The sequence below is a fragment of the Salvia splendens genome, chromosome 2 (genome assembly GCF_004379255.2).
Source record: "Salvia splendens isolate huo1 chromosome 2, SspV2, whole genome shotgun sequence".
In the NCBI taxonomy this organism is placed as follows: domain Eukaryota; kingdom Viridiplantae; phylum Streptophyta; class Magnoliopsida; order Lamiales; family Lamiaceae; genus Salvia; species Salvia splendens.
The window spans coordinates 12,861,081-12,874,665 of record NC_056033.1 but is presented as its reverse complement, the minus strand read 5'-3'; the positions used below and the strand labels follow the sequence as shown (position 1 = coordinate 12,874,665).

The following is a 13,585-nucleotide window of genomic DNA, read 5'->3' as shown; positions in this document are numbered from 1 at the left end:
CATTTATACCTTTCGTTATGTTTTCACCAATCAATTAATAATTATTTAAAATTGACCATCATAATAAAATAATGTTAAATTTGTTCAGAAGTTTACCAAAAAATATGATTTAATTAGAATAAAAATTTCTTTAAAATTTTAATTATATGGAACAATTGAGAAATGTGCAAAGTTATGATTTAAGTAGCTACTTTTAAAAGTTTGATATGACCATAATTCAATCAACAGTTATGATATAAATATTTTTTTTTGAAAATATTATACTCTATCAATTTCATAGATATAAGACTTCAAGTACACAACGAGTTTAAATACTAGTACAAAATTGATAAAATAAGAGATGAGTGAAAATAAAAGGAATTGAAATTTGTAAAAAAACAATGAATTAATTTTGTGGGACATGTCAAATTGAAAAAGTGAGATGATTTTCTAAGGACGAAGGACGTTCATAATTCACAAACTTATCAAAATAAAATTGAATAAATTTTGTGGGATACACCAAATTAAAAACGTAAGATGATTTTATAGAAATTGAGGGAGTTCATAATTCTCCAAGTTGATTGTAATAAAATTAAAACGAATAGAACATGTTGAGGAAACATAGAATCAATTTATTTGGCTAGAATACATAAAGAAAATTGTATTATTATCATTGTTGAAAAGGAAAAATTGTTTACAGTCATAACTTTTAGTTGACTTTGACTTCTGTTAAGTCTCATACCTTATAAAAGTAACTAGTTAAAATCACAATTTTGTATATTTCTCAATTGTCTTATATAATTAAAATTTTGATACAATTTGTTATGACTTATTTTTGTCATTATATCTTCATCAATTACATAGTAATAATCTAAAATCAATCCTCATAACATAAAAAAATATGCTAAATTTATCAGTTAATAAATAATTATAATTTAAATGATACTATATTTTATCAAAATTTTAATGAGATAATTGAAAAATATGTAAAAATTAAAATATAATTAATTACTTTCACAAATTATAAAATAAAAAAGATGTCAATCGAAAATTGTGATTTAAATAACTATTTTTTAATATTAAAATAGTTGGCCTTACTCTCTTTGGGTGGGTGATTAATTCGACCCCCTTTTCAGGATTTTGTATCAAACAATTAGACCGTTAATAGGTTATTTTGGCAAAATCTACTGTGTCTTATTCTTCCTGGTTTTTGCACTGAATTACTTTACCGACATAGATTGGGGGTAACTACACCATACATATAAAAATTTTCACCTATGTTTCAAATTAGAACAAAATATTTTAAATTTACATATATCATACAAAAAGTTTAATTAGTATTTCAATTTGATACATTCTCTTTAAAAACTTAACAGCGTTACTTTTTCTTATTTTAAACTATTATTTTTTCTCTGGTCACAAAAGTTTCAACCCCTTTCCTAATTTCCCAATCTCAAAACTTTCATTTAAATTTTTCTATCCACTAATTAATTTACAATTACTGGAAAACGTTTACTTTTTTTCCTTTTTACCCCCTTTTTTCCTTAACTGAAATTGGCAAGGAATATTCCGCCGAATGCTAATTTCGAATTTCATGCTCTGATGAATTTGTTCGATACTTGAATTTCTGGGGTTGTGGGCGTAACCAGTTTAGGATTTTCTGCGCCTTTTTCACTGTTCTATGCTACTCATTAGGATCTGTTTTAGTTGCAAGGCATGAACTTTTATTGATTAACAGGGTTTTAAGTGAGAGAGAAAAACCTTTGTTGAATTCTCTATTGTTCCCCTAAAGTTAATTAGGTTTCTGAGGTGAAGTTTGTCTGAGTGATTAAAGATGATAGCGGAGAAACCTATTTGGATTAAGCATGGCACCTCTCAGATATTCTCCATTGATATTCAGCCTGGTGGCCTCAGGTTTGCCACTGGTGGTGGTGACCATAAGGCATGTTAATTCCTCTCTAATGTGTTCTTTATCTTCTTAACTGCAGTTTTGAAGTTCAGCATTCTTTTTAGCTGCTAGTGTTTGTTGAAATATTTGAACTTGGAAGTTAGAGTTGCGGCGTAATGATACATTATGATCATTCACAGTGTTAATGCATTCTTGAGGTGCACTTTTTGAGACATTCACAGTGTTAATGCATTCTTGAATATGATGTTTGATGTTCAATTAATCATTCTTGAGCATGATGTTCAACTAAACGATTCTAAAGAAGTGTGACCTGATTTACAATGTATTCAAATTGACGTTGTCATGAAGAACTTTAATGAATCTTGGACCTGAAGAGGAATGAGATCAAGAAAACTTATACTGAGGGGCATTCTGTGGATTACAACTATTAACTATTTTGTTTTTTTGACTTATATACAGTAGGCTGAAGTGTTTGAACTTGTAATCTACAATGTCAAATCACAGATGAATCTGTGGTTTATCAATTAAGTGTTCCCATTTATGTGTCTGAATTTGGAATGATACAATTACTCTAGTTGCTTCTGACATATTATAGTGAAATTCCGCTTGAGCTCTCTTAATATTGTGATCCATGAATTTTTCAGGTTCACATTTGGAACACAAAATATGTTGGCAGAGAGAAGCAAAATGATGATTCAGCTTCAAAGCTTCTTGCAACACTGCGGGATCATTTTGGGTCTGTTAACTGTGTTAGATGGGCTAAGCACGGAAGGTATATTGCATCTGGATCAGATGATCAAGTTATTCTAGTTCATGAGCGGAAGCCTGGCTCGGGAACCACAGAGTTTGGCAGTGGAGAGCCGCCTGATGTTGAGAACTGGAAAGTTGCGATGACTTTGAGAGGTCACACTGCTGACGTGGTAATACAAGTTCCATAAAGATAGATTTTGGCTTACAATGTCATATCCTTTTGTTTTGTTGGTAGCTAAATCTTGTAGGGATTGCCACCTTTTGTTCGTTATGATCGGGTGTGTGCTCTAATCATTGTGTTGATTTTGTTCGTTATGATCGGGTGTGTTATGATCGGGATTGCCACCTTGTGTTGATTTTGTTCTATGCTTAAAGTAGGTGGATCTTAATTGGTCTCCTGATGACTCAACATTGGCCAGTGGGAGTCTGGACAATACCATTCATGTTTGGGACATGAGTACCGGAATCTGCACTGCAGTTCTTCGTGGTCATTCTAGTCTTGTAAAAGGTGTAGCCTGGGATCCTATTGGGTCATTTATAGCTAGTCAATCGGATGACAAGACTGTCATAATATGGCGAACAAGTGATTGGAGCCTTGCTCATAGAACTGATGGTCACTGGGCTAAATCTGTAAGTCAACAAATGGCGGTAAAACATATACTTGTTCATTTTCCTTCTACCTGCTATATTTACATGCTATATTTTGAATTTTTATTTTCAGCTTGGTTCCACCTTCTTCAGACGGCTTGGCTGGTCACCGTGCGGTCATTTTATAACTACTACGCATGGTTTTCAGAAGCCCAGGCATTCAGCACCTGTTCTCGAGAGAGGGGAATGGTCTGCCACGTTTGACTTTTTAGGACATAGTGCACCAATCATTGTTGCTAAGTTCAATCATTCAATGTTTAGGAGGACTCAGTCCAATTCCGAGGACTTAAAAACTTCATTGGTTGGTTGGAGCAATGGTTCCTCAAAGGTTGAAGGAAAAGATTTACAGCCATATAATGTTATTGCAATAGGAAGTCAGGACCGCACCATAACTGTGTGGACTACAGTTAGTCCTAGACCTCTTTTTGTGGCTAAGCATTTCTTCGCTCAAAGTGTGGTGGACCTCACCTGGTAACTTAAATTCCGCCTGCATTTCTAATTCCTCAAGTTATACTGTCTTTGTTATATTTGCATTATGGTCTTACCTGCACTTACCATTTTCTCAATTTTCCTGTGATTACAGGAGCCCTGACGGGTACTCAATATTTGCCTGTTCCTTGGATGGGACAGTGGCGACATTCCATTTTGATGTGAGTGAAATCGGATATAAATTAACTGATGCTGAACTAGATGATTTTAAGAGGAATCGCTATGGCAATGCCAGAGGTCGTCAGGGGAACTTAGCTGAGACTCCAGCTCAGTTATTGCTTGAAGCTGCATCTGTGAAGCAAACTCTGAGTAAAAAGACACATACAATTGTTCCAGAGACTCAGGCATCTTTGAGACCTTCTGTTGATTTAGGGGTTACTAAAAAAGTTAATAAGACTGTTGTAAATGATAGAAAGAAAACTGATGATGCTATGGGTGATGTGTCGAACAAGGTGGTCTCCGCTCGGATGTCAAGTCCTGTAAAGCAGAAAGAATATAGACGCCCTGATGGTCGGAAAAGGATAATACCAGAAGCAGTTGGTGTTACTATCCATCACGAGGGAACATCTATTGGTGATCACTCAGAAGGTTTTCAGTTAGCTGTGAATTCTTTAGATCATAACAAGGATAATAATGTAGTGATACATAGTGGTAATGGTTCTCAAGAAGGGTCAATAAGAAAGGTTATAGGTGGGAGTGCTGATCTAAGAGAGCGTTCTGGTCTCACTGCTAGAGCATCTATTACTGAGAACTTGATTATTGAGAAGGTTTCAGCCTCTGGGAGTAAAGAAACATGCACTAATGTCGAGCATGTTAGTCAACTACCTTCGGGTAGTATTCTTTCAATACGAGTATTTGAAAAGAAACAAGGGGAAGATGCAATTTGCTTAGAAGCCCATCCTAGAGAGCATGCAGTTAATGACGTTGTGGGAGCAGGAAACGCTTTAATGATCAGAGAAACAGAACTTTCTTGTACACGAGGCTCTCAGAATCTTTGGTCTGATAGGATCTCTGGGAAGGTCACTGTCTTGTCTGGAAATTCGAACTTCTGGGCTGTTGGTTGTGAAGATGGATCACTCCAGGTTTATAACTTCAGTTCCCAGTTCACGTTATTGATGATTTGTTATGCAATGCATTCTATATGGTTATATATTTTACCCCTCGTTCTTCTGTTTCATACCCAAAGTTCATATGTTATGGGCTTACATTTGGCGTACTTACATGCTGTTAGCTATTAAGAATCATGTCTTTTCAAATGTCCATTATGTTGCTACAAAAAAGTACTGATATATTAGTACTTTATGCAAACTATTTGCAGAATGTTATCATTTTTGTGCGCCTATATTAATGTCTTCAGCGGCTGTTTGGTTTGTAAAATTATATATCAGGATAAAAATATGTAGTGTATTTGATTCGCGAGATTGAATCCTACAAATCAATTCTAGATAGATAATCATATGATAATTAGTCATAGTGGTTTCTGTTTCTGTAATAATTTAGTGTCTACAACCCATGTGAGCCTAGTTTGTTGTGCAGACTTTCTTTTCTCCACATGAATGATGTGATGAATATCTGTTCTATTTATTGATTGGAAATATTCATCATCATTGTGAAGGTTTACACAAGATGTGGGAGGCGTGCCATGCCAACCCTGATGATGGGTTCTGGGGCAGTATTTATTGATTGTGATGAATTCTGGAAGTTGTTAGTTGTCACAAGGAAGGCGTCCTTGTATGTTTGGGATCTTTTCAACAAGACATGTTTACTTCAGGATTCCTTAGCTTCACTGGTAACTACAGACCTCAAATCCGAAGCTGGTAAGCCATGAAATCTGATTTTTAACTGTATAGCTGAACTGTAGTTGTGCGGTTTTGTTTATCATGTAAGAATATACTTTTAACAATTCTCTTCTTTTTGTTCATCTAGGTGCTGTCAAAGTTATATCTGCAAAACTATCCAAATCCGGATCTCCCCTTGTTGTCTTGGCTACACGCCATGCATATCTATTTGACATGAGTCTTAAATGTTGGCTGAGAGTGGCAGATGATTGTTTTCCTGCATCAAATTTCTCTAGTTCCTGGACCCTAGGTTCGGCACTAGGTGGTGAGCTGGCTGCGTTACAGGTTGATGTCCGGAAATATCTGGCACGGAAACCAGGGTGGAGCAGGTTTGTATGCATTGTTTTTTTCTTTAACAGTTTTCCATGAAATTTGTCTGCCTTTCAGGGAAGATAATTATCTGATTTTCCATTTATTTGGTTGCTGACCTGACTCCCCGTTATGTACATTCAGGAAAAAAGAAATTGTGTGCAAATGCCACTTTTATTGACCTGTTATATAGCATAGTTTGTGACAAATTTATGTAAAGATACTAGCATAGCAGTTTTTCTTGTATAGCTAAGGTTCTGGTCTTTTATTAGCAAACCATGCTTTTTAGTTTCATACATGATTTTTCGTATCTCTTCTCATTTAAACCTTAATATGTTTTTCATATCATTCACCCTGGGATGTAATTGTAATACAGAGTGACTGATGATGGAATGCAAACACGAGCTCATTTGGAAGCTCAGCTGGCATCTGCTTTGGCTTTGAACTCTCCCAATGAATATCGTCAATGTCTTCTGTCGTATGTTCGCTTTTTAGCAAGGTATGATGTGCTGTTCCTACTTGTCCACACTACCTGTAAGATCTTCCCCGTCGTATGTCTACTTGAATGGATGGAATACAAGGAAATTAGAAACAGTGACAAGAGGGAGCATAATATTCGTGACAGTGGTATAACCCAAAACAGAAAAAAAACTAGATTGTTGAGTTTCAGTATCTAGCTACTGATAACCTAAAATAGAGAACAATTATAAGTGGGAATTTTAGGAAAAGGATTATGCCAATTAGTACTTATCTTGCCATGCATCATTTTATGCTTGTAACGTTACGCATTTCATAGCCTTACTGTTTTGGTAATTGCAGAGAGGCGGATGATTCCCGTCTAAGAGAAGTTTGTGAGAACTTTCTTGGACCTCCCATTGGAATGGCTGAATCTGGATCGGATGCGAAATCACCGGTGTGGGACCCTTCTATTCTTGTAAGCCCCCCCTTTTTTTTCTGAACATTGTTTATTTTCAACACAGTTTTTCTACTGAATAAGCCAGCAAATGGCTTGAGATTTCTCATTTGTTTCTCTGTTGATTGGTTGCTGCGGAATATATATTTTTTCATGAATCCGAGATAGAGCCGCTTGCAAAGGAGAGCCAATGTGACACTATTTTTTTCAGATTTGTGACACATGCTCGTTTCTTTTTTAGTAGTAGTATGTTCCATGCAGTAAAAGTAATTATGAGCAGTTAACAACATGCAGAAGAACGGGAGCGAAAAGGTTACTTGTATGTGTATACATATTTTGATTTGCTTTTCTCTATTGGTTTGTCAGGGTATGAATAAGCACAAGCTTCTCTGTGAAGACATTCTTCCCGCTATGGCATCCAACAGGAAAGTCCAACGGTTACTCAACGAGTTCATGGATCTCCTTTCTGAATACGCCACCATTGAGACAAACTCTGAGCAGAAGAATCCACCACAACCGACTTCACCATCCCAGCCCACAAAAGATGCAATGGATTCCAACTCTCCTACAATAGAGAGAGAAGATTGTTATCCAGCGGCAACTCGAGAGAATGTTCTTGGGCCAGCTGCTACCACAGCGGATCCTACTCTACAGGATACTGATGAAATGGATGTTGTGACAATGACAAGAGAATCTCAAGCAGATTCTGTTCAAACTATGTCACAAACAACAGATCAAATGAATATCGACATACCTGTCCCAGATAAAGTGGAAAATGCTGCCCCATCTGCAAAACAGGACTCTTGATCTTGGCTTCAAAACGTCCGTTTGTGCTGTGACCAAATACTAAATCATAATGTCGACCACCTGTCTTTATCTGCTCTTCTCGCAGATCTCAGAATTTTGCACTGACTCGTGTTGTAGATCATGGTGATTATCTGCTCTTGATCTACAAGAGCTTCTGCATTTGAAGCTCCAGCTGATTGAGGTACTTGAGAAGTTCGTCTTCATTATTCTAGTTTCTTCTAATTGTTATACATCCAACTAATTTTTTTGATTGCGTTAGGATTCCCCCATTTTCAAGTAGGTTGTAAAGTAAATTCTACTCTAAATCTTGCCGCGAGTGTGATGTCTCTGAAACGCATAATTTTTGCTGATTAAGTCGTCCTCCCTGCGACAAGGGAAGCAGAAGCATTCGAGCTCCATCAGAGCTCGACTGCTTCTGCAAGTAACCTAAGTATTTGCCGTGTTTCTTTCACGTTTCATATGTATTGATCTCTAAATTTTAATGTCCGAATTATCAACATAGAGAAATTTGAAGTTGCTGAGCTTCTTCTTAACTCTAGTTTACATTGCTCAATAACTTGTTGGGTCGTATAAGATTTTAAATTAACTTAATTAATTGTGGTTTAAGATCTTCTTGACTTTTGTTTTTCTAATTGTTCAATAACTTGTTGGGAACTAATTTTTGAATTTCTAGGCTCAACATCACATGCATTATCTATTTACAGCTCAATCAATCAGTTTTGGCAAAAGTATAGATCGCCGAATGCTAACAAATATTGCTCACCTAACGCCATTACTTAACAACATTATACACTATTAATTAATTATGGGACAGAAATTAATTTAATTATTGCTAAGAGTCACATCAGCCAGCCAAATTAATACAAATTGGTTCATAATGAGATTATCTGCACCGCCTTTCGCTTTATTGTTGTTGTGATAGTTTTCAACAATATATCGGAAATTAATTGATTAATTTAAACACTGGATCTAAGTCTATAATTTGGTTGCCTCTTTCCTGTGATTATTTGCAACACAAGGTTTCCTAGTATGGAAAATTTTCAATTTGCAGTCATTGACATGCAAAATGAAGTAACATGCATACTTTAATTAATGTAAGCTTCGACGAATATAGCAATTTTGAACAGATATTTAGAAGGTTAACAGAATAAGAATTCCCCTTTATACATCAAAACCGGAAGTAAACTGATAAATAATCTGTATTGATATATCTTATACAATTCCCCACATGAAGACAGTGATCAGAAAACAATTGCAATTGTCAACCAAAATTCCCTTTTATACAAAATGCAGACTGGATAATTAAATACTGCATGTTAATTAAAATAGTTGTATGCTCTAGCAATAAATAAATTAAAATTAATTACAAGTTGTAAAACAAAACTTCATAAAATTAGGAGCTAAAGAATATGCAGACGCCTAAATGCCCAATAATATGCATTTATTATTTATGCCCCCAAACAGAATCTGCATGCATTTATTAGTAATAGGTATCTTAACACGTAATTAGATTTTATCATGTGTAGTACACTCCAAAGTCTTAGAAAAGTCAAAGATACTCCCTATTTCGTGGAAACTACAACGTTTGTAATTGTCCTATTTATTCCGGAAAATGTGCAAACAAACTAATACTAGTACTAACGTATAATCAATTAATAACTCACCCCTTACTAACTAAAACTAATTTAAAATCATAGGAGTTTAGAGATCTAAAGATCTATAAGTTGACATGTGTAATTTCGTTTTTCATTTATTAATATTAAAAATATAAAAATAACTATCAAATTTAGGGTTTAGCAATATTATGTCAATATACTGTATTAAATATGTCAACACGAATACATGAAAATATCAATATAGTTTCATATTGACATTATCCATGTATTACTATATTGACTTTTGCAAGTTGTATTGATGTAAACTGCTACACGAATTATATGAAAATTCACGAAAATATTATCAGATTTTGACATTGAAACATATGCATGTAGGATCTTGTTGGAATCCTTATAAAATTATCTTCAATTTGATATATGTTATGTGGAAAAAATAATTTAAATCAAGATAGTTATATGCATTTAACGTTTTAAGATATTTTTTAAAAGTAATATCCCTTCAAAAATTAGAAAAATTATAAGTATTATTCATGAATGCTGATACAAATACAATTGGATTCATTTATAATCAATTCGGTGACATGGAGACACATTATTCGGTTTCTAATTGGCATAGTATATACCCCATCAATTATGGTTTTAGGATTATATTATTCCCTCACTCTCTCTGCATAATATCCTGGTATACACACACAAGAGGTACAGACTATGCAGTATTATAATTTAGAGTGAACTGCACCAAAGGACCCTAACTTTTCACCTTATAACATCAGAGGCCCCTAACTTTTAAAAATACCACCACAGGGATCTGATAAAACATATAATCACAAATCGTGTTTTTTCGGACCATTAGACCCTTAGGGCCTGTAAGGGTAAAATCGGGCTTTTGCATGGCCGTCACTGCTGTGTCAGCTGCAGCACTGTTGACGGGACATCGAATTGCAATAGATGTGACAGGATATCATGCGTGTTGTACCCTAATATTTTCACACGCGTAAAATAGTTTTTGGACCTGCATTGAAATTTCACAAATTTTGCCTTTCCAAAACTATATTTTTTCCCTCCAATTCCACTTTTACTTCATCATTTTGTCATTTCGCCAAAATAATTAGCCTCTGCCTATCGCCTCTGCCTTGCACGCCATTTTCATCCTTTTCATCAATGCCTCCAAAACGGAGACGAAGTGCCGCTGGAGCGTCCTCCGCTCGTAGTTCTTCAAGGCGCAAAAAGAAGCCGGCAACGCCATCGCCATCGTCTTCGTCACAATCACCTCCGGCATCACCTAGACACAGTAGAAGGGGTCGAGGGCCAGAGATAATCGACGTAGGACCCAGAAACGTGGAGCATTCGCGATCTCTGCTTGATTTCTTCTATCCGGAAGAAGAATATAGTACGTTCAAATTTTAAATTCCTAGCAAGGTTTTTTATTGTGATTTAAGGCTCCGAAAATTGGTTGTTTTGTGAAATTGTTTTGACTGTGTTGTAGGACTTTATATTTGAAATAAGTTTGGTTTAAATTTGGATGTTTGCTAACTCTGTACAAACCCTAACAGGGGACCATCTCGGGATGTTTTCCGTCGGTTTTCATCACGGAGGGTCAATCTTCGAAATCAATGGACAGAAGAAGTATGTTGGGGGGCAATTGACATTCTTTGACTATTGCTGGATTCGTCAGTTCGAGCTCGTAGATCTTTCCAGCATGGTATTGCGGTTGGGTTACAATAGGCAACTCATATGTGAGTTCTATTACGTTCATCCAACGAACAGTGATGGTTGTAGGGGCATGGAAATAGGAGGCCCATTGCTGCCCATAACTGACGATGTACATCAGGGTCCTTCTCTCGAAGTCGCGGCTACTACCACAAAGCTAGTTCACATTTATGTTGTGGAGATAACACAGGCGGCCGCCTTGCTGAAGAAGCGAAAGGAAGAAGCAGAGGAGTTACTAAAATTTGTGAATGCTAGTAAAAAACCCACCGTGGTCATTGAAGAACTTGACGAACCGAACCCAATTGTGCCGAAGAGTAAACCGAAAAGGAAGAAACAACAGCACGAGGAGCAGAGGAAACCATCGGCACTATTATTGTTGCTTGAGTGGTACCCTAGGGATGTTGAGTTTGAAGAGTATTTGACCAAAAGTTTAGAAGACAAACGTCGCGAATGGAAGAGGGAAGAGGAGGTTGCCCGTAAGAATTTGATGGATGCATTTGCATCATGTAGTGCAGAGCAAGCAGAAGCTGTTGTGGTGGATGTTGAAGAGAATGAAGTAGTCGTTGGTGTTGTTGGACAAGGAGATGTCCATGCATGCGAATGTGGAGTTGAGGTTGAACACGGTATACAACCTGAGGTTGAGGTTGAAGCAGTTATAGACCATGCAGAGGTTAGTACACCACTGTGGTATATGTTTGTGATTTGTTGTTTATTGTTTGATATTCATATGTGATTCATCCTTTGTTCAGATTGAGCATCATGAAAACGAAGCAATTGTAGACCCTGTTGATAGCGTGGCAGAGGTTAGTGCACACCTTTTGTAACAGAGTTGTGATTTATGATTGTATGCATGGTGTTAATTTGTGATTTTATGTTAAAGCAGATGGGACAATCTTCTCATAGTGAAGATGTTCAACATGTTGACGATAATGTGTACAAACCACCCTGGATTTTTCAGCCGAACCTCAACATCAAGTGCAGTCGGAAGTACCCATTATCGAGGAGATTCCGGATGAATTGCTAATGTCCGGACTTGAACCTCCGTCCATGGAACACGCTGGACAGGAAGTGCATGATGTGCCTGAAGTGCATGGTGGACCGGAAGTGCCATCTGGGCCCGAAGTACAAGGTGGTATGGAAATACATGATGGTCCTGGAGTAGAACCTCAGGAGCCGGTTTGCATTCCATCGTTTGAGTACGTTCCGGATGGCTGCCATCTGCATAATGAGGGACCGCCGACTGATAATGAAGATGATGAGGTGGACCATTTTATCTTGTTGGCACACATGTGCCGAGATGAGCAGCTTTTCACCTCATATTACGAATCCATTTTCCAACAACAAGATGCGAGACAGGAACCAGAGAATGTACAGCAGCCGGGTGATGGGGAAGTCGATCCTGAAGGCGAAACCCAGTCGGGTGAGCCTGGGTCAGGGGGGTCAGGGGGGTCAGGGGATAAACGGCGGAGGAAGTATTCGCCTTATGTGGACAATATGAACATGACAAACAACCCACTTTTCGAGGAAGAAGTTGTGGACGAGCTACAAGATGTTGATGACCTTGAGGATTTGGAGGGTTTGGAGGCATTGAAGAAGAGTGGCATAAAGTTTACCCCGTTCAAGTTCGTCAGAAATGAGCTTCCGTTGTGGAAGCCTGGTGATGTTTTTAAGCATAGAGATTTCTTCTATGACGTGTTGAGGCAGTACGCAATAATGTCAAGAAGGCGGGTGCACGTGAAAAGAAACGACGACTCGTGCGATTTGTAAAGGGTAAAGATGTGAGTGGTATGTGTACTTGAGGAAGCACGAAATACACAATGGTCATGATTATGTGGTGATGAATATGCAACGCGATCACGCGCACACATGCTCTCAAGTATTAGATTCGAAGTGGCTGACGGCCAAGTGGCTAGGGGAGCGTTATATGGAGAAGATCAAAGCTAACCCTCACATTCCACTTGCAGCTATACGGCAGTGTGTCGATGAAGATTTTGGCCTGAAGATAGGTAGGATGAAGGCATATCGGGCCAGAGAGCACGCACTGGATGGCATTTTCGGCTCTGCGGCGACCCAATACATAAACTTGTTCTACTATAAAGCCGAATTGGAGCGGACGCACCCTGAATTCAGCATTCATATACATTATGAGAGTATGAGGGATTCTGGCACCGTTGGTCCGAGATTCATGAGGTTCTACTGCTGTCTATGGCCATTGAAAAAGGGATGGATGGAGTTATATCGCCCGATTATCTTCTTCGACGCTTGTTTCTTGCGAGGGATGTACAAAGGCCAGCTAATGACAGCAATGGAGATTGATCCCAACAATGGCTGGTGGCCGATTGCTTGGGCAGTGACTGCGGCCGAGAGTTATGTCCAGTGGAAGTGGTTCGTGGAGTACTTGTCTGATGACCTAAACTTGCATGCAAATGACCCACGTTATGTGTTTATGTCTGACCAACAAAAGGTAGGCCATCCGTTATTTCAATATTTTATCATGTACGTGATATGTGATTTAATTTTATTTGTGATTTGATTAATATATTATGTACTGAACTGTGATTTTGTGGTAATGTTTTGTTGTGTTGCATCAGGGCCTTGCAAAGTTGCTTGCTGAGGA

The 13,585-nt window shown here is 37.4% G+C and overlaps 1 protein-coding gene across 3 annotated transcripts; it reads left to right on the top strand.

Annotated features, from left to right (window-relative positions):
* The first annotated feature begins 1,428 nt into the window (after positions 1-1,428).
* Positions 1,429-8,075, top strand: LOC121788706 (protein HIRA-like). Of its 3 annotated transcripts, XM_042187334.1 has the most exons (11): positions 1,429-1,921; positions 2,533-2,808; positions 3,017-3,268; positions 3,360-3,475; positions 3,548-3,757; positions 3,870-4,857; positions 5,391-5,592; positions 5,702-5,942; positions 6,299-6,421; positions 6,742-6,856; positions 7,202-8,075. In XM_042187334.1, the coding sequence occupies exons 1-11, from the start codon at positions 1,814-1,816 to the stop codon at positions 7,640-7,642; spliced, it is 3,072 nt and encodes a 1,023-aa protein (XP_042043268.1). In that variant the 5' UTR covers positions 1,429-1,813; the 3' UTR covers positions 7,643-8,075. The 3 variants fall into 3 exon arrangements, with proteins under 3 accessions (XP_042043268.1, XP_042043262.1, XP_042043274.1); XM_042187328.1 differs by having other exon boundaries at positions 3,360-3,757; XM_042187340.1 differs by lacking the exon at positions 1,429-1,921 and having other exon boundaries at positions 2,672-2,808; positions 3,014-3,268; positions 3,360-3,757.
* Positions 8,076-13,585: the final 5,510 nt, after the last annotated feature.

Bases quoted from the DNA above. Each gene is read 5' to 3' on its own strand.
- LOC121788706 (XM_042187328.1), top strand. From the start codon at position 1,814: ATGATAGCGGAGAAACCTATTTGGATTAAGCATGGCACCTCTCAGATA. The intron at 2,809-3,016 runs GTAATACAAGTT...TGCTTAAAGTAG, and splicing joins GAGGTCACACTGCTGACGTG to GTGGATCTTAATTGGTCTCC. The intron at 3,269-3,359 runs GTAAGTCAACAA...TTTTATTTTCAG, and splicing joins ATGGTCACTGGGCTAAATCT to CTTGGTTCCACCTTCTTCAG.